This window comes from Oncorhynchus gorbuscha, linkage group LG26 (assembly GCF_021184085.1).
Source record: "Oncorhynchus gorbuscha isolate QuinsamMale2020 ecotype Even-year linkage group LG26, OgorEven_v1.0, whole genome shotgun sequence".
NCBI lineage: Eukaryota > Metazoa > Chordata > Actinopteri > Salmoniformes > Salmonidae > Oncorhynchus > Oncorhynchus gorbuscha.
This window is the reverse complement of record NC_060198.1, coordinates 15,038,916-15,060,037: the sequence shown is the minus strand read 5'-3', so window position 1 is coordinate 15,060,037 and position 21,122 is coordinate 15,038,916. Positions and strand designations below refer to the sequence as shown.

Sequence of the window (21,122 nt, the reverse complement as noted above, 5' to 3'; positions counted from 1 at the left end):
CCTCATTACTTTTGAAATAGGTGAAAAGGAGGAGAGCAAAGGCCCTTGACTCCTGTCCTTTTCAAAAACCCATTTGAGGTGAGGGTTGGACCTGGTCGTTTGGTCTGCTCCTGCACATCAAACCGATGTGGGACCCAAATCCCTTTGACGGACCTTTTTGATTTCTTTAATATACTTGCCATCATTCCAGGTGGTCAACATTGCCGGTCAAAGTTTAGAAACTAAGCTGCCTGCCTCAAGGTACATACCTATCCACCTGCCCATGCTTACTCTTACTTGCATATCTTCTGTACACAGGTTATGGACTCTTTTGGGCAGTCCTTGGACACCTAGACATACCAAGCATTGGATTTTCAGTAGTCTGGCTGGCTAGAGTTCTGGCCCCAAGTCCAGTGTGCCGTGTCCTCTTCGTAAGACCACACTGCTACTCATACTTTCCCTTTCAGAACTGTGGACCAAGCCCAATGGCTATGAATTAAAATAGTATATGAAAACTTTCTCTAGGCCTGGTTTAATAGGCCCACTTAATAGAATTAATAAATATAAAATGCACAAGAGACAAGTTTGTATGAATTCATTGTTCATTCATTCCTTGTTGGGAGAAGTAATGGCGCATGAAGGACCACAGCACTTTCTCTTAAATTATTTTAATTTCTTGTGTACACTAAAAGTAAAATTTACACACTTAAAGTCTGAAAAGAACCCGGACATGCATGTTAACCTTTTCACAGGCTCTTCAAGTTATTTTTTTTTCCATAGGAATTTTCCCCATACATTTTACAGTCCATAGTACACAGTCTAAAGCCACAGTGAACTATGATTACATCCATTTCATCTTTACAATGTGCAAAATCCTCCTGGGAACAGGTTGACAGTGGTATAACAACAAAAATATTGGTAGAGAATGTCAGCAAAACAAAAGAAAAATAACTTCATAAGTGTGTATAACCAGACACATGGAAGCAGAAATTGGTCCCTTATTCCCTTGTAATGTAGGCTGACCTTCACTCAGACCAGCTATACTGATATAACGATTGAAATTATACGAATGACAATCTGTCAGTGGTTTAAACCATGATTCCCCCTCTTTTTACCACCCGTCCCCAAAACAGAATAAAGTTCTAAAGAATAGAATTCAACACAAAACAGTCATCCGTGACATACCGCCATTTTCATGGCTGTTTGACTGCATCAATGGGAGACGCAAGAAAAACTGGCTACAGTTAAATCGCTTAACGACTGAGCATACATTAAGAGCGCATTTTTAGCCATGGGTTAAGAAATCAAGTTAAGAATCAAACCTAGGCCTTATGTAAAAGGACAAAACAAAAACAAGTAAGGCCATTAACACAACAGGGGGAAAAAACATTCAGCTGGATTTTGCAGGCCGTGTGGTTTCAAGTCACACATACATTTACACACACATACGTAGTCATACATTGAGTGAACAAAACATTAGGACTGCCTGCTCTTTCCATGACTGACCAGGTGAAAGCTATGATTCCTTATTGATGTCACTAGTTAAATCCACTTCCATCAGTGTAGATGAAATGTTAAAGGATTTTTAAGCCTGGAGACAATTGAGACATGGATTGTGTATATGGGTGCCAGTCAACTTGACAACTGTGGTATGCATTGGGCCAGCATCCCTGTGGAACGCTTTCGACACCTTGTAGAGTCCACACCCCGACGAATTGAGGCTGTTCTGAGGGCAAAAGGAGGTGCAACTCAATATAGGAAAGTGTTCCTAATGGTTTCTACACTCAGTGTATATCCCACTTCACTTTACTCAAGCCTCGCTTTGAAGAGGTTCAACCAGTGTTTCATTTCCTCACAAAGACAAACATTGACACACGCCCGCCACAATGAGAAAGGTAAAAGCCACCTTTGAAAACCAACACAATTCGTCCCTGATTATGTACACATTGATTCTCCTATCATAAACAAGCGGCCTCTCTCAAGGACCTTGATCTAGAAGTTAAACTGCTTTAATATGTTCTTTTGCTCTGCTATCGACAAAGCTTCGCTTTACAGGCTTAGCCTAGTCCAGGTCTGAATAAACATTCTCCATTCACAAGGACAAATCGCTAAATGCTTCACTTGATTAAAAAGATTAAAACTGAAAATAACAAATAAAAAAAAGGGAGAAAATGACAAAAAAGGATGATGGCATGGAAGCAAAAAGGATAACTTCATGATATAGTGATAGAATGACAGACGGTGATAAGGAGGAGAAGAGGAGGGCATTGATGGAGTTGGGGCGGGGTGGATCAGTCGAGTGTGGGGTCAGGGTCGGGGTCAGAGGAGCAGCCCAGGGGGGTCAGAGTGGTGGGGAACATCAGCACCTTGGCCTGCATGAAAGACAGGTCTGGTAGCCCTGCAATCACCTTCAACGTCTCCTCACTTAGGTTCTCCTCTTTCCGGGGCTTTCTGCAGAATCAGAGAGAAGGAGAGGGACACCATTTTTATTGGAGCACACACACACACACACACACACACACACACACACACACACACACACACAGTATCCCAAATAGCACAATATTCCCTTTGTGGAGCACTAGATTTGACCATGGTGCAAATGGAATAGGGACACATTCCTTCATCCTTCACTAAATTAATGAGCCACAGTCAGATTCTCAATGGGCTTTGCCCCTTTCTCATGTGTCTTTCCTCTTTCCTCACCACCTTCTCGAGACACATTGGAGAAGGTCAGAGGGGAGAAAAAGGGGACACGAGGAATCAAGGAAAGAGAATTGAGAAAGCCAAGATGTAGCAAGCGCTCTCTGGCTGATAATACAGATGTGTTTGTCTCGCCCCCAAATACATCCTGTCTGCATGATTATGCACGTGCCCCAGTGGCCTAATGGATAAGGCACTGGCCTCCTAAGCCAGGGATTGTGGGTTCGTGTTCGTTTTAGGGCTCCCGAGTGGCGCAGCGGTCTAAGGCACTGCATCTCAGTGCAAGAGGCGTCACTACAGTCCCTGGTTCGAATCCAGGCTGTATCACATCCGGCCGTGATTGAGAGTCCCATAGGGCGGCGCACAATTGACCAAGCGTCGTCCGGGTTTGGCCGGCATTGTAAATAAGAATTTGTTCTTAACTGACTTGCCTAGTTAAATAAAAAGGGTAAATAAAATGTTTAAAATGTAAGGGGTTCCGACAGTGACGTTAGAAAATCTGTCTCCATCTAGTAGACCAACAGTTTCAAAGGGTCCCCACTAGAATGTGGTTAAATTAAAGTCATTCCAGCCCTGCATGTCTAGAAATACCAGGGTTGCTTGTGTTCACCATTTAACTAACTTTTGACTTAAAAAGTATCAACTCTAACTAACGTCAAATATATTAACGTTATTCTCTTTATAGTATCATTGCTTACCCAATTACTGCACACTGATCTGGTACTCCCTGTATATAGCTCCAATCTATTGTTCATTTTTATTCCTCGTGTTACTACTTCATTGTTTAAACTCCGCATTGTTGGGAATGGCTCGTAAGCAAGCATTTCACTGTAGTCTACACCAGTTGTATTCGGCGCATGTGACAAATAAAACTTGATTTCATGTTTGGGAGTGAGATGTTGGTTGTGTTAGATTTGTATTGTTTTGCTATACTCATCTCCAAGGGGTGCAATTGACTCTGGCCACATCCCAAATGGCACCCTATTCCCTTTATAGCGCACTACTTTTGGTCAACGGTAGTGCACTATAAAAATTTTAAAAAAGGGAAGAGGGTGCCATTTATAATATATGCCATTTAGCAGACGTTGTGATCAAAAGAGACTTAGTCATGCATGCAGGCATGTGCGCAGATAGTCTACCTGTGCCCGAGCACCTGCCCCCCTTTTCCTTCCCCACTCGCCAATTGCCCTTTTATTTCATTTTTGAACCCACCTCCCCAAGTCGCCGTGACGTCGTCAAGTTCGCCACCCCGTTTTAGGACTATAATTTCCTCTTCCGTTTTTGTGCAAATGTGTCTCCACTCACCTAGTCCTAAGCTATTGATGGATTCAAGACAAGGCCATTTGTATTCATCTCTGATGCTCAGTTTAATAGCCTGTCAATTCAAATCATTTGTGCGGTATTAAAAAAGATTTTGCCACCAGCCATTTAAAATGATGTAGAATTGCATGAAATGTGTTAATAAAGAAGGCACATCTCCCAGACCCTAGTCTACTATAAATGGTCCCCATGTGTGCAACTTCTGTAAGCTCCTCGACTGCTCTATACCACTATGTAAATGCAATGATACGCAGGCAATACTTTAACATAAAAAAGGTTTTAAAAAATGTATATATAATGCGCTCTGGTACCTCAGAGGCCCCACCCCCCGCACTCACTTTTTGTTCCGGCACCTCCCAATTTACAAATTAAGTACTGAACACAGGTAGTCTAGATTCTAACTAAGCACCATATACTAAAATATCCACACAAGCCACTAGCCATTTATCATGAGTTAGAAAATAAATAATATAAATATTAGGCTTTATTATGAAGTTATTAGGAGTAATGAAGTTAAATCACAATGAGTAAAATAATAATTGAGCTACCTAACTAGAAAATGTACACCAATCATCAACGATCAGCTGATTGGGAAAAGAGTGCGGGCTATGTCAATCATGTCTTTAGGTGGCACTGCAAGTAGCTTGCTTAAAAATGTGCGCTACAGAGGCAGTTAGTATGTTACGGATTTCAGGATACGATTTATTAATGTAGATTTTTTTTTTTAAGGGGGGGATTTTCATTTTGAGCACCTTCTCCCTGAAAGATTTTTGGTGGAGCAGTAATAGACCAACCTGGTAGAGGTGCTGGTCTTCTCCATAGTAGACATAAGGCGGGCAAAGGCATCAGCCACACGGGTCCCAGAGCCACTGGGGTCCAGTTTAGCGGTGGTTAGCTCATACAGCTCCGGGTCCACACCTAACCACACAAACACATTATATTGGATATGTCCCAAATGGCAGCCTATCCCCTATATAGTGCACTACTTTGGTCAAAAGTAGTTGAGACACATACATGGTCTACTAGTCCACTCAGAACAAGGGAGGGGGATGCACTTTATTACACTTCAGTGTAGCCAATTCCCAGATATTTTGGTAGATATTCTGATTCAGTTGGTAATATAAACACAGAAAAAACAAGACCTTGATTTAGTGAGGTCAGTATCTAAAAGTGAAGACCAGAAGACATCTAAAACAAATAGAAGAGAAAACTGAGTATGGCAGAGGCTCTTTAATAATTATCATTCCTCGCATCATCCTTCAGTCCTCGCCTCTTTCCCAAATCTCATTTGGAGAAGATCCAAGCTTCCTCCTCTCTGACCTCCCCCAGTGCATTTTGACAGAGGTAAGAGGAATCGGCGAAAGAATAAGGCCTTATCCCAAATGGATTCCTAGACCTCTACACCCTGTGAAGATCCATGAGGATTCAATCGGTGTAAGCCATATATGATAGTAGGTCAACCTTGCCTTACGATCAGATAGGTGGAATTATCACTGTATTGTTTTACCGCTATTACAATCCTCTCCGGTCTCTGCATAGGGTGTAGAGGGAAACAGTCCATTTGGGATTCAGACAAATTTATGAAACAAATAATCTGGCAGTCAGGGGGTTAGAGTTTCCTGTGCTAACCTGGGATGGAGGTGGAGCTGCTAGGGCCAGAGTCCTCCACGGGCCCAAAGAAATCGAGGTTGAGCAGAGACGAGCCTCCGCTCGCTTGACATTCAACATAGCGGACAGGCAGACCGAGGCGGCAGTGGGTTATAACACAGAGAAGAAGTCAGGAAAGAGATGCACTTAAAAGACATGCAGCTGAGCTGGTCATTATTGTTAGTTCCAAAGAAAGAGCACAGGGTTCGTGTTCAGTAGGCACGAAAGGTTTGAAAACATTTTGCGACTGAAAAATAAGAAACTCCAGGAGTTTCTTAAATCCAGGTAGTCCCTCTGTTTTACTCCATTTGATGCCTAATGAACATGACCCAGGGCAAGCTAACTGACGTAGCTGTGTTAATGAGAAAATACTGTGAGATTCTATCTACAGGTTAATGAAAAATCTGCATTGACATTTTGAAGTATGAATGGCATCATGGCTTTGTAGCATGAACCGTGCAGAACAAATTATTTTGCAATTTAGCTAAATGATTTGTTGCTAACAAAAGGCATAAGGAGAAGATTTGATGAGATAAATATATTTTATGCATCTGGATATAACAAGTGAAATCAGAAATGGTCCAATATGGCAATGAAATACACAAAAACGTGGCGCATGTGGATAAGAATTGTCTGTAATCTTATACTATAGTCTTTAAAACATAATTCACGTAACGCTGTGTAAAACTATAACATGTAATGACCAATGGTTGATGAAATAAACATAAAATGAGGTTGTCCAATGGAAGACAGCAGGCAAAAACAGGTCAACAGTGGTGGAAAAAAGGAATAGAACTAGCTCTGGATAGAGCCAATGGGGACAATTCATTATCTCAGCAGGTGGTTTGGGGGAGGGACCTACCGTCCAGGGGGTTAGTAAGGCCACTGCTGCTCCAGTCAAACTGGACGGGCGGGAGCACTTCCTGGTGAGGAGGAACAAACAAGCTCAGAAGAGGGTGGTGACACTCAGTAAAAGTGAACAGCTTTGTCAACAGGTGATTCACCTGTGCAGGTGGTCAGGAAGCTTGCTAATGGTCTGCTTCTATCCCAGGAGGTTAGTAGCAACTTTATTAGGGAGGACGGGCTCGAGGAATCAGTGGAACGGTATCAAATACATCAAACACTTGGCCTTCCATTCAATCTGTTCCAGTCATTAATATGAGCCATCCTCCCCTCAGCAGCCTCCACTGGCTTCTACCCTTACAACAACTCAGCAGTCTAAGGTTGAGTTCCTACCAGACTACATTGCAGACCGATGCCATATCTTACAACGCCTGGATAGGTATTTAACAAATCAGCTTACCACTTCATGGGCCCGTTTCTCTGCCAAGGCCTTGCTGACGCTTGCCAAATATTACAATGCCCAGATAGGTATTTTATGTATCAGCTAACCAACATCATATGGTATAGCAATCTATCAGTCGATGACACAGTCGAAGATGTGCTTTAACAAAGTTAACCATTTTCACCGTACTGTCCAAAACGTCTTTCAAGATGTCAGGCATTCCCTTGGCAGCAAGAGCCTCTCGGTGGATGCTGCAGTGTACCCAAGTGACGTCGGGAGCAACTGCTTGCACGAGTGTTACCACTCCACTATGTCTCCCTGTCATGGCTTTTGCGCCATCAGTACAGATACCAACACATCTTGATCACCAAAGTCCATTTGACATCACAAAGCTGTCCAGTACTTAAAATATCCTCTCATGTTGTCCTGGTTTCCAGAAGAGGGTGTCTTCCTTAATTGACCCCCCCATAAACGTAATGGACTGTACCAGGCCTGCCACGTCTTTTGACTCATCCAGCTGTAACGCATATAATTCACTGGCTTGTATGCGACACAGTAATTGTTTCAAAACATCTCCTGCTATGTCACTGATGCGTCGTGAAACAGTGTTATTTGGAGGCATTGTCTGTATAGTTTTTCTATTTGGCCTATTGTCCCAGCCATATCCACAGCAGCAAGAGGGAAGTCCTCCACAATAGCATGGTGCTTGCCTGTCCTAGCCACTCAGGAGCTCACCATATAAGACGCTTCTAGCCCCTTCTTATTAATGGTACCTGTTGCTTTTATACGTCTTTATTCAAAAGTCCTCTTTATTCTCACTCAAAAAACTCCCGTGGCTTATTTTTCAAATTGTCATGTTTAGTTTCTAAATGTCTGTGCAAGAGTGAAGGTTTCTCGCGAGAGAATAACGGTTAATGTGATTGGATGTTAATTATTTGACATTGTGTTTTTATTTCACTGAACACTAGATGGTTTCATTTTATTTTTGGCAGTGAAACGAGGCTACTCAGGCGAGAAAAAAAACATCACCCAAATGTATAGTCCCGTTGGAAATATAAATGTACTATTTGAAAATGTGAAGAATAAAGAAAATATGTATCTCATTTTTATTTGGCGTAACCCCGATGGCATTGCACGTACCCAAGTTTGGGAATACCTGATCTAGCCAAATAATTTATCCAACTTGTTTGAAAAGCACCTCAGGTTCTACATTAGACCAATTACTGTAGAACACATACAAACACTCTATAATCATTGTATACAGTTGTGACAATTGGCCTTACAGTCAATACAGCAGTGGAGGCTGGTGGGAGGAGCTATAGGAGGACTGGCTCATTGTAAAGGTTGAAATGGAATAAAGGGAACAGAGTCAAACATGTGGATTGACACTGTTCCATTTATGCCATTCCAGTCATTACAATGAGCCCGTTCTCCTATAGCTCCTCCCACCAGCATCCTCTGCAATACAGTATACACCACCTGGGATCTCCAACCCTGCTCCTGGAGAGCAACCCTCCTCTAGGTTTTCGCTCCAACCCCAGTTGAAACTAACCTGGTTCTACTGATCAATCAATCAATTATTAGAATCAGGTGTGCTAGATTAGGGTTGAAAACCTACACTATGGTAGCTCTCCAGGATCATGGTTGGAGTGCCCTGGTATATACTTATACGACTACCGATGAGAAGAAATGCATCTAAAAGGCCTGAAAAAAAAGCACAAAATATAAAAAGATCAAAATTTCAAACATTGTGCCCCAAAAGGATCATAGTTATTCAATGTAGGAGTCCAACCTGGGCTGTGTCTGGTGGACTAGTGCTTATGATCTCTGCTGGGGCCACTGGAGGTACTTGTTGTGCTATGGACGTGATCATCTCTGCCGCTGATATGGGTTTTACTGGCTCTTTGGTGGGTTCCAGCATGCCCTAGGTAACAGAGAGGCAGGGTTACATCCTAAACGTACTAAATACTGGTATGTGTATAGGGTTGAACAATTCTGGTTAAGACCTGTTGTAACCATGTTGTAACCGTAGGACGTGTCAGTAAAAAACATTTTGCAACCAGTTAACAAAAATGTCACCAGAATTTTTTCAATTTTATAATCCCAGAGTTGTCTCTTTCCTCAGTTTCCTCGAGAAGGGCAAAAACAATTGAGGGAGCATGTGGGTGGTTTGAAGGGGGAGATGAATACATCCTTGCAGCGTATAGTTAACTCACCAGGCTGGCAGCATACATTGGAACTATCACTGGCTGCTTCTTCTGACCTGTGAAAAGCTATGGGGAAACACAGAACACATTTCACAATCTTTCCTCCTCTCTCTGCTGCAAATAAGTCTTAAACAACCTTTTTCCATTTGACAGACAAAAAGTTAAAACATTCTCGCAATACATCTGAAATACAATCACGGTTAGTGTTTTTTCTCACAGAGCCATTAATAAAAAAGGACAAGGTCACAGAAAGGGGGAGAATGGCATGTCCCAAAATGGCACCCTATTCCCTATATCACTATGTGCTCTGGTCAAAAATAGTGCACTATATAGGGAATAAGGTGCCATTTGGGATACAGACAATGTGATGTCTTCTGACTGGCTGCAGAACTCACAATGTTCCTAATGTCGATGCCCAGGGAGCAGAGTAGTGTCTTGTTGCTGTGCGAGCCGCCCCACTGGTGCCGCAGGCCAAATGCCTCGTGGATGTCCAGCAGTTGCCTCCACAACACGTCCCCCTCGGCCCTGTAGCAACGGACACCGATGACAAAGCAGGAACAAAAAAATATGTCATAGTAGTACGCAAATATTCTTGACTGCATAGTATACACAGTAACAGTATATTTCTGCTGTATAAAAAAAAGAGAGCAGACCAGAGTTTTTCTGTGTATTGATGAGATTGTGTGTAGTTATGGGATATTAGGGTCGACACGATACTAGCATCCCGATACTCGTTGACATCATGGCAAGGAAACAAAACATGAAGCGGTTTAATTGCTTTAGGAAAACAGTCCTAATGCTGGAAACAAACATGTTGTCATCCAGTCACATCTGTTTATTTTCCAATATTTTACATACAGCAGGTTATGGATCAAGGAGTTTGGCCTGCTTCGTATTTTCATTTTTGCCACAGAAAAAAAATATTGCAATACTGGTATCGTCCCAGCCCTAATTAAAAAAGGGGGGTATTTCTCTCACCCATTGTCTGGCACACCGCTCATCATTTCATGCTCTTCCTGCTGTAACCTCACAGGAGGCTCCAGCAGGGTTTTGAGGGAGACCACCTCCACCCTCACCTGCGGAGCAGGTGCGTCGGGGAAAATCTCCAGAAAAAGCTTCTCCAGCCGACTGCACAGCGCCACCTGGTATAACAAACACATGATAACGACCAACATTGTTGAATCAGACACTGGTTCAGTGATATAACAAACACTTAATCACAATCAATATTGTTGAATAAGATACGGGTTGAATAAGTCTTCTGTTATCACGCGTGGCAGATGGCAGTTAGCCTGCATTGCTGGACTGGAGATGCACAATAAAATAGACAGCTCAGATATGTCTGTTTCGATAGACAATAAAGCTGTATTCTATTATGTCCAACAATGACCGACACTGACGTGATTCAATCGACACATTTCAAATCTTTAATAAATTGGAGCGCTTGACTCCAATAGCAAGGACAAGGAGGGGCATTGTTAAATGGTATGTACTTGAAAAGGTGGAATTCCCTGCCTGGTCACATTCCTAAGGGAGGGCAGGTGTACGTACGGCGCTCTACAACTCTAGTGATAAACGTCATGAGAGCGTCAGAATTTCTCTAAGTGTCATTGAGCATACTTTTCCTGGATAGTACAAAACAACAACATTCAATAGGGCACCTTCGATTAGTGTAAGAGGGGTTTTTAAAACACCACTACTTTCCTGTCAAGTATGCTACATTTCTGAATGCTACAGAGGTGGTTCAGAAACAAAGTTGCGTGATGAGATCTCTTGCCTTTAGCTGAGAGGCGTAATGTGTTATTGTGGTGCGCAGGAGAACCGAGTTCAAACCCTGAGTGGTCATACTCGCACAGAAAAACTTACAGATTGACTGTCTCTTCTACTGATCTGATGGCTGCTGGATGAACGGACTGCTACAGGTTCACTCTCCTGCCACTCGTCTTCACCCGTTTCCAAAGGAGCATTAGCGGTCGGCTCCTCTCCAAATGCAGCCCAGGAATTTCCCTCCCCTTGACCCTGTACAGGCTCATCAAAGGCATTCCAACCAGCATCTGGATCAGGGTCCGCACCAACAGGAGCTGAGCTAAAGTCGGCAAAACTGTTGTTGCTGGGGAAATCCGCAAACTTCCCCCCATCTTCATTCTCAATTTCCTTCCCACCACCAATGTGGCTGTTGGGGGCGTCAAATTCACCAAAGTCTTTGTCGTGGTCCACTAGTTCCTGTGTGGGAGGTGCAGGTTGTTCCTCTAGTTGCAACTCTGGCTGGTCAAAGTCAGCAAAGCCCTGTCCGCTAAAAGAGCCCACGTCCCCGAAGTCTCCAAAGTCACCAAAGTCTTCACCGTCGTCGTCCTCCAGCAGTTGGCTGTGGTCGGCAGGCGTGGCCGTCTCCTCTTGGAGCAGTGGCGAGGGCACAGAGCCCGTCGTGCTGATGTCGCCGTACTCCTCAAGGGCATCCGTGGACAGCGGTCGGCCGAAAGACGTCTCTGTTTCTGTTTCGTTTCCGGACGCAGACTTTTCGTCTGCTTGCTCGCCATTCCCATCCTCATCGTCTGTATCGGACGAACCCCTGTTTTCACTGACACCTGCCTTCTCTTCTTCTGCCTCCTCTTCCGACTGCTCCAAATACACACCGTTCTGGGCGACCGGTGCATCAATATAAAGTGCCTTGGAGGCAGAATCCTCGCCACAAACCAACTCTTGGGTAGAATCCTCACTACAAACCTCCTCTGGGGCAGAATCCTCACTAACAATCACCTCAGTAGCAGAGTGCTTGTGTGCAAAGTCCGGCTCTATGTTCCTTTTCTCAGAGTTAGCAGTGTCTCTTTGAAAGCCCCCGTCCCCGTTGCTCAAGCCTTCAGTGTCTCGAACCTCAGCAAGATGCGATAGAGAATCAGAGCCAGCGATGTCGTTGGATCCAGTTGTAATAGGAGTGTCCCTGACGACGTCCCCTGACCTGATTCCCTGCTCTACATTAGAGTGCTTCTGCTGCCTCTGCACCTGGCAGGTGTCCTCTGCCAGCCGTTCTTCCCGGTTGCTATTGTCCAAGTTCTCGCTAGTGAGGTTTGTGACCTCGCTGGAGTGTCCTTGAACGTCTACATTAGGAAAAGCAGAGAAATCCGCAAAGTCGTCCTCGGGGCTGCTGGGAGGGCAGTTGTCGGCACACTCTGTGGTGGTTCCTTTCTTTTTAGAGCGGTTCGAATTCTGCAAAGATGGGATTCCCTCGATTTCAAAAGTCACAAAGCCGTTGGTCAGAACTTCCGGGACCCCACCATTGCAGTCGACAGGCTTGTCCATGTTGTCAGTCTGACCCCTCCCAGATTTGTCCAAGGAGGTAGAATGATTATTGGCTCGAGTGTGGTCGGCAAGCTTTTTTAACTCCTCCACATTCACAGTTCTCTCCAAAGGACTGTCGTACTGACAGCCTCCCGGCACAACACCATTTGACTTGGAGTTGGCGCGCTTGACCACGGGACCCCTTCCCACGGGACCTGAACTGAGGTTTGACAACCTAACCACCCCTCCATTGTTGAGGAGTTCAGGTGGTGAAGTGGCAGCCAAGGCTGGGGTCTGATTGAAGGTCGCTGGGGTGTCAAACTCATTGAAGCTGGTGCTGGTCGGAACTCCAGAGAAGCCCCCAAAGTCCCCAAACTCCTCGTCCTCTTCCTCAGCTCCGTCCTCCATTGGGGGTGGGGAGGAGGAGTACATGCGGATCACGTCCGGCTCCATGGTCCTAAAGCTGTCACACTACGCCTTGAGGTTACACCTAGAGAGTAAAGACACTAGTTAGTGTGACCAAACAATGAAGGGCATATAAATGCTAGAAATTACACTATTTCCCTCTTAAAAACACATTTCTGAAGGCTAAACGGTCAGAATTTACAAAACGACAACATGATAGCCTACAGACCTAGAAGCGGTCTCTGGGGGAGTCTAGGATCTTGGCTGTTTTCTTTGTCTGGTGTGTTGCTTCAGCCTTAAACCCAAATTAAATTACCAAAGCTCTCTAGACTAAGAGTGGACAGATTGTTTTCATATTGACAGTAATTAAGTGATAATGGTGAAGTGGTGTTGTGATGTAGAAAAGGCCCGAAAGGCAATGTTGAGCACTCATTTCTTATGACCTACCTAAATAGTAGCAAATTAGAACTGAAAATGAGCCACAATGTATTTTATCAGTACAAATATTTGTTGTGTTAATCTAAACTGGCCTAATTACTTCAACCAATGAACTTTGTACCCAATTTGTATTCGCATTGACCTAAGCGTTGTGTGTGTGTAGTATTTGTATATTGACATAGGCCCGTCAAGATATGTAGAATGCCTCCTTTAGAAATATTAGATTTAGAGCATAGGCCTAGGCGTGTTGTGCCTCCAGGTGTGATCCATTTCCTTGACAATTTTGAATTAATCACTAAACCAGACATAGGGCATAGAATATTGATGTTCTTTTTGGATGCTCAAGGCTGAACTTGCACAATGCACTTATAAGCCCACAGTGTGCTTTACTCGCATCCAGACTAGAGCTCTGAAAGTACAGTTCTGAGTCAAAACTGGACACAAATATGGACATGTTTCAGAACAGAGAATTCATGCCCACGAAGCCTTGACTAGATATCTTAGGCCTAGTAAGCCTTGCCATGAAACCTTGGAAGGCATTTGAAACATTGTTAAATCTCTAGGCTACTTGTAGTGTCTTCTGATACTGTGTATTGACAGCAAGATGGCATTAAAGACAAATGATCTGATATGATAGCTATTCACAACAAATAACACTGCCTATTGCTTTATTATGGGCTCTGTGATTCCATGATATGGTATGTGTTATAATATGTTGTATCATAAACATTCATAATGCAACATGAATCTCTTTATAATACAACATTGTTAACTAATTGACACATCAGAAACAGGTGTCCTCCAACCCCATGTCTTGTCCAGTTAGTTATTCATTCACCAAATTAGACTCTGTCAACAAGCCTAAAACTGACAGATCACTATCTAGAAACCTCTGGGTAAGCTAAACAAAGAAAGCACGCAACCCTTCCTATGATAATTTGTTGCCGACTACCCACAACCTAGCTATTTAGCTACATTTTAGCCGAGCAAAGATAGGTAGCTAGCTAGCAACTGGAAGCAAGTTAGTTGCTAGCCAAATAGCTCACGTTAACCAGATAGTTAACTAGCTAACTGAATAAATGTTGATTATGCTAACAGATAAATCACCATACGTGCCATCCAGGCTTAGGCTAGAACGGAAAACAGGCCATGGCTGGTATACACCGTACTCTCCATCAGCTGGGGAGGGCAGGGGGATAGCAAGCTAGCTGGCTGTTAGCTAGTTAGTCGAGATACGTAGCCTGTGTATTTAGCTACCACTAGCCAGCACAAATGGCGTAGCTAGCAAGCTAATAACAACAACAACCTGGTAGCCTATGCGAATGGATAGCTAACTAGCAATAGGCTAAATTATTATTAAAATATTTTTTCTACATTGATTCGATATGAGGACAGGAGTGACAAAGTAAGTAACTAGCTAGGTAGGTAGTTATGATGCTAGCTAGCTTACTAATACACTGACATTTGTAGCTAACGTTAACTGTTAGCTAGCTATCTATGAAGTTGTCCTCCCGTCTCTCGCTAGCTTGCTTTAGCTAGTCTCATCGTATCCGGGTTGGTTGGCAGTGTACCAATAAACATTTCGGCATACCTTAAGATCTTGACCATTCATTCCCATGGTTCAGATGAAGTGGACACTTGTCAGACTTAAAACAAGACAGCAAAGTGGTTTCGCTCTGACTGAGAAAACTAGGTTGAGTCAGCCGGTTATGATGATCCTACTTTGGCCCCTTCTCTCTCCGAATATTACCCAGCATGCAACAAGAGCTTCTGGTTTTTCCACTGCTTGAGAAGCAGAGCATACTAGAGTTCATGAACAAGCGGAGAACAGTCTGCATCCAAAATCCATCGGCACTGGCTGTAGTATTACTGAGTAGTAGTTAATGGTGGAAAAAGTACCCAATTGCCATACTCGAGTAAACGTTAAGATACCTTAATAGAAAAGGACTCAAGTAAATTGGGGGCTTCTTTTAGGTCATTTAGAAGAGTGAGCCACCACTTGGGTCTCCCATTCAAGCAGCTGGTCAACTGAGCAGCGAAAAGATACTGTACTGCATACTTCTCTTTTGGTCTATAATAATCCTCAATCATTTTAATTTGAAACAATCCAAATTTCCCAAAATTAACTGATTAATCTATGACACATGGCTCTTGATTCAAATATTTTAATTGAAAATGTATAGGCCACTGAAAGAGCTTCTCAACATACACAGACATTGTCAAGCATCAAGGCGAGGGAATAGAAAATCAACATTCTACTCTTTAATAATAACCTGTGCCCCTACAATATAATCTACTGGCATAGTTCATGAATGTATTGTAAATATGCCATTATTCAAAAGAAACAATTTAATTATTGCAGAACTGAAAGGCCACCGTGTAAACATAATACTCCACATAATTATTAACGACTTCATAACCATTCAATTCAATGTTGCATTCAATTATTAATTTCCAATCACACTTAAATATTATATCATACTGAACTATGTAGTCTGTTGTAGTTATAAGTTAATCAATATTAGTTAACCAATATATAATCAAAATGTTCTCAAATAAAGGACACACTATGTCCTTTATTTAAATGCCATTCCCATCCAGTGGTTTCCCCTTGCGCCTGTCTGGTTCATGGTTTTGACCATTCTGCCTACCCTGTTCCTTGTCCTGCCATCCTGTTTCTACCACACTGGATTATTTGACCTCTGCCTACCCTGAGACTGCCTGCCATTCGGTACCTTTTGGACTCTAATCTGGATTACTGACTTCTGGTTGATCTTTCATTTTGCCTGCCCCCTGTTCTAGTAATAAACGTTTGTTACTTCAACACTGTCTGCATCTGGGTCTTCCCTAAAACGTGATACTGGAAGCCTTTCTATTTCATGACCATCTCAAACCAACAGCACTCAATACCATGAAAAAATAATCACAACTAACAGAAATAGGCTATATTTTATAGAAAATCAGAAGACAGAACATTGCTGCGCAATCCATTTTGTCAGCTAAGGCTCAAAGAGGCTAAGAAACGCAGTAGTTCACAATGGATTGCGATCTGGGGAAGAAACAACGAGAGGGGAGGAGGTTCAGCCATATTGTTGTATTGTGTGTATTAAATCATGTGTTACCTTCTTGAACCTGAACGACACCTGACACTTTATTTCAGTGTTCTCAAAACATGCTTAATCATATGAAACAATATTAAATGTTTGTTTATTCTTATGTAAACCTAACCCTATGCTATAACCACAGAACATTCTGTATATTATAATCATAACCCTCTGCTATAAAATGGAAGGATTCAGTGGCACTATCAAAGGGTGGAGTACAAAGATGAGCCACTGAAAAATAAATTAAGATCCTCCACATACCAGGAAAGGTTGATCCTCGATGAAGGGGAAGTAGGGATGGGCTTCTCAGCGTAGCCCCAGGTGCCTGACACACAAGGCCCTTGCGTAGGAACTAGCAGTCCTCGAACTTGGCAAGGAGCTCCAGTGCCACGTCAGTGGGAGGAGCCTCCTCTACTGTGCCACACCCACAGGCCAGACTGATGTCAAAGCTGGGTAGCCAAGGTAAGTGTCTTAGAAAGGGTAGTTAGTCTAAGTCTTATGTAATTTGTTTAAATCTACAATACTTACTGACCTTGTACAAAGTGGACATTGACACTTCCATCCTCCCAATTCATTTTCCCACTCCACATGGCAATGGAATTCCAATACAACTTAGAGCAGGTTTTTTCTAAGGTACATCAAGATAATAAATATTATTTGTAGCTGAGCTAACTGGTATCTAATAAGCAGTGCCGATTTTAGCATGTAAATCTTGGTAGGGAACCCCCCCCCACCACCAAAATGTGGGATGCATACCAGCAAACCACTACACAACACAACACTGAACAATACATTAATTGCACTATAACGGTGACAAACGGTGCCCACAAACTGTTGGGACAGCTTTATGTAGGCCCTAACACATTACCACGGCTACAGTACCTTGCGAAAGTATTCGGCCCCCTTGAACTTTGCGACCTTTTGCCACATTTCAGGCTTCAAACAAAGATATAAAACTGTATTGTTTTGTGAAGAATCAACAAGTGGGACACAATCATGAATTGGAACGACATTTATTGGATATTTCAAACTTTAACAAATCAAAAACTGAAAAATTGGGCGTGCAAAATTCAAGTCAATACTTTGTGGAGCCACCTTTTGCAGCAATTACAGCTGCAAGTCTCTTGGGGTATGTCTCTATAAGCTTGTCACATCTAGCCACTGGGATTTTTGCCCATTCTTCAAGGCAAAACTGCTCCAGCTCCTTCAAGTTGGATGGGTTCCGCCGGTGTACAGCAATCTTTAAGTCATACCACAGATTCTCAATTGGATTGAGGTCCCTGATGGTGCTCTCAGGGTGATGAGAGGTGTTGGGTTTGGGCCAGACATAGCATTTTCCTTGATGGCCAAAACGCTCAATTTGAGTCTCATCTGACCTGAGTACCTTCTTCCATATGTTTGGGGAGTCTCTCACATGTCTTTTGGCGTACACCAAACGTGTTTACTTATTTCTCTCTTTAAACAATGGCCTTTTTTCTGTCCACTTTTCCGTAAAGCCCAGCTCTGTGGAGTGCACGGCTTAAAGTGGTCCTATGGACAGATACTCCAATCTCCGCTGTGGCGCTTTGCAGCTCTTTCAGGGTTATCTTTGGTCTCTTTGTTGCCTCTGATTAATGCCCTCCTTGCTTGGTCCGTGAGTTTTGGTGGGCGGCCCTCTCTTGGCAGATTTGTTGCGGTGCCATATTCTTTCCAATTTTAAATAATGGATTTAATGGTGCTCCATGGAAACCCTAATCTGTTTTATAACCCTAATCTGAACTGTACTTCCCCACAACTTCGTCCCTGACCTGTTTGGAGAGCTCCTCTTCATGGTGCCGCTTGCTTGCTTGGTGGTGGTGCCCGCTTGCTCGCTTCGCTCGCTCGCTCGCTTGCTTGCTTGCTTGCTTGCTTGGTGGTGTTGCAGACTCTGAGGCCTTTCAGAACAGGTGTATATATACTGAGATCATGTGACAGATCATGTGACATTTAAATAAAGCCCACCTGTGTGCAATCTAACTAATTGTGTGACTTCTGAAGGTAATTGGTTGCACCAGATCTTATTTAGGGGCTTCATAGTAAAGGGGGTGAATACATATGCACGCACCACTTTTCCATTTTTGTAATTTTTTTTAAACAAGTCATTTTTTTCATTTCACTTCACCAATTTGTACTATTTTGTCTATGTCCATTACATGAAATTCAAATAAAAAAAAATCAATTTAAGTTACAGCTTGTAATGCAACAAAATAGGAAAAACACCAAGGGGGATGAATACTTTTGCAAGGCACTTAAACAAATGTGGTTTCTACTGACAATTGAGGTGTACAAACTATGGAATAAAGGAAAGACAAGCGGAAAAGAGGCAATCCGTAATTTCGATTAAAACATTAATGAACGCTCGACGACAGACCTAGTCCATATAACTATGTAACAATCAGCACATTCAAATGTACAGTGACAGAATTCAGAACATGGGCTGTTCTTACAGTGTACTCCCTGTACAACAAGTCAGAACCGTAGAATAAATAAAGGGGGCATATAAACAGACAATGAAAGCTCTTACAATAATCGATGATTACATTTCTCTAAAACAGGTTATAGGCAACATGTGCACCACCAAGTTAGCACAATAGGTGTAAATAATAGGTGAAAATATACACAATTATTAGGGTGAGGCACATTGAATGCTGTTTGGGTCTTTGCGTGTCAAATAAGATACGTCAAATAACACAATTCTATTATAGAATGTGTGTGCTGAATTTGCATGTGCAAGCCAAGCACCACCAGTACTATCAGTAGCACTGTCACAGCTATACAAAAACAGTTGTCAAACAAGCACACACCAGGTGTAATGGCTGGCTGAAGGAGAGGACCAAGATGCAGGGTGGTAAGTGTCCATGTAAGATTTATTTGATAACTGAACACTGAAACACAACGTAAACAAAAAATCGAAACAGTCCTGTCTGGTAGAGAGACAGAAAACAACTACCCACAACTCAAGTGGTGAAAAACAGGCTGCCTAAGTATGGTTCTCAATCAGAGACAACGATTGCCAGCTGCCTCTGATTGGGAATCATACCAGGCCAAACACATAGAAATGGAAAACATAGAACACAAAACATAGAATGCCCACCCCAACTCACGCCCTGACCAAACTAAAACGGAGACATAAAACATGAACTAAGGTCAGGACGTGACACTAGGCCACAAACGATGTGTTTACAATACTGCGTTGGTGAAAATAGACCAAATTATTAGGGAGAGGCACATGGGCTACTAGCAGCTTACTACACAAAATACACTTAGTATTACTTTCTTAGCTACAGTATACATATCTCCCTTGCATATTATATAATTTACTGTATGCAGCAGCATACAATACATTTTTGGACTCACCTTGTGAAGTTGGCAAAGCGGTCCTTTGTGGGCAAACTTTGTCATCAAAGTCTGGCATTCGCTGGATTTATGGTGGGAACTCTGGAAAGAAAAACCACAGCCACTCCATTGAATTAGCAGGCTAACGTTAGTAGTTGCTTTGCAATGCTTGCAGTTAGCCACTGATTACTTCCAAACGACTCATTGTTGAATTTGCGATTTCCAACTTGTTGTGTAATCTTTATGTCCAATGGCCGATGAGCACCGATATGTTTGAACCATCATTTCTCTTCATACGACAAGGATTAAAAAGGATTTGCCAGTAGATTGTCGACTTGATTCATGATGATGACTGCTAACTAATATGTTGACATGATCAGTCCAATCAAAGCTACTTTACATATAACGTGATTTGACGTCATTTTTTATCTGTGGCCAACGACCTTAAGCCTTTTTGTAAGGGCATTTGTAATATAACTCTATGGCAGGACCCAAACGGCTGAAATGTTGGATGTTTACACTTACTAAGCACTCAAACTCGGCGATGACTTACTGTCCCCATGAGTGACAGAACACTGAGCCAATCATGGTGCAATACTCCTATTTTCTGCTGGCTCACCCCACCACCCCAGAAATCACTGAGCTGGGCTGAAACACCTGCATTTTGGAGCTCAAGAAAACAAAAAAGAGACCATGTGTGTATGCAGATTTATTAACAGAATTATGTATATATTTTTTCCATTGCTTGCAAACTGATATGTGACACGTTTTAATGCCAAAATAACATGCAACACAGGCAAGCCTGAAATTTTATTTTATTTTATTTATTTATTTATTGCTAAAACTGTGGGGCTCAAAACAGGTGAGGTTCTGCCCCACCTGCCCTGAATGACGGGTCGCCACTGCTGATAAAGCATAGTCATGCTTAACCTCCCAAATGGAAACCTTTTCCCTTTATAGTGCACAACTTTTGACCAGGGCTCTGATAGAAATGCATCCGTTGGTTTATTGTGAGTTTCACCAAATTTGAAAAACCAGTTAATCTATTGTACATGGTTATTTGGAGACACCTGGTGAGCGTCATACCTATATCTCATCGAAGGACATCCATGGTTTCTGGGGGTAGTAGGGTTGAGGCTTCCAAGAGTCAACAGGATCAATGATCAGGTCATCTCTGAAACTATCCGTGGACAAGGTAGACATTCACACCCTCAGGTTGACCAGTCCAAGGAGGTTGTGTGTTGGTCTATCGCCAAAAGAGCTGTAGTCTGATTTGGCTTCTTTAGTCTGACTGAAATAGCTGATATTCTCAAAATCTTTGACATGGTCAGGCTTTCCGTTGGTGGTTTTGTTTCTTTTGCTTTAAATGTGTGTAGAATCCAAAATGTCTATGGAGCTACTACG

The 21,122-nt window shown here is 42.7% G+C and overlaps 1 protein-coding gene across 3 annotated transcripts; it reads right to left on the bottom strand.

The window, feature by feature from the left end:
- Window positions 1-1,650: 1,650 nt before the first annotated feature.
- Window positions 1,651-20,201, bottom strand: LOC124015502 (aftiphilin-like). Of its 3 annotated transcripts, none has more exons than XM_046330743.1 (10): window positions 19,740-20,201; window positions 11,008-12,907; window positions 10,120-10,283; window positions 9,537-9,666; window positions 9,151-9,207; window positions 8,727-8,858; window positions 6,512-6,572; window positions 5,632-5,715; window positions 4,797-4,920; window positions 1,651-2,430 (listed from the first exon to the last, which is right to left on the bottom strand). In XM_046330743.1, the coding sequence occupies exons 2-10, from the start codon at window positions 12,868-12,870 to the stop codon at window positions 2,271-2,273; spliced, it is 2,775 nt and encodes a 924-aa protein (XP_046186699.1). In that variant the 5' UTR covers window positions 12,871-12,907; window positions 19,740-20,201; the 3' UTR covers window positions 1,651-2,270. The 3 variants fall into 3 exon arrangements, with proteins under 3 accessions (XP_046186699.1, XP_046186698.1, XP_046186700.1); XM_046330742.1 differs by lacking the exon at window positions 19,740-20,201 and adding an exon at window positions 14,852-15,030; XM_046330744.1 differs by lacking the exons at window positions 5,632-5,715; window positions 19,740-20,201 and adding an exon at window positions 14,852-15,030.
- Window positions 20,202-21,122: the final 921 nt, after the last annotated feature.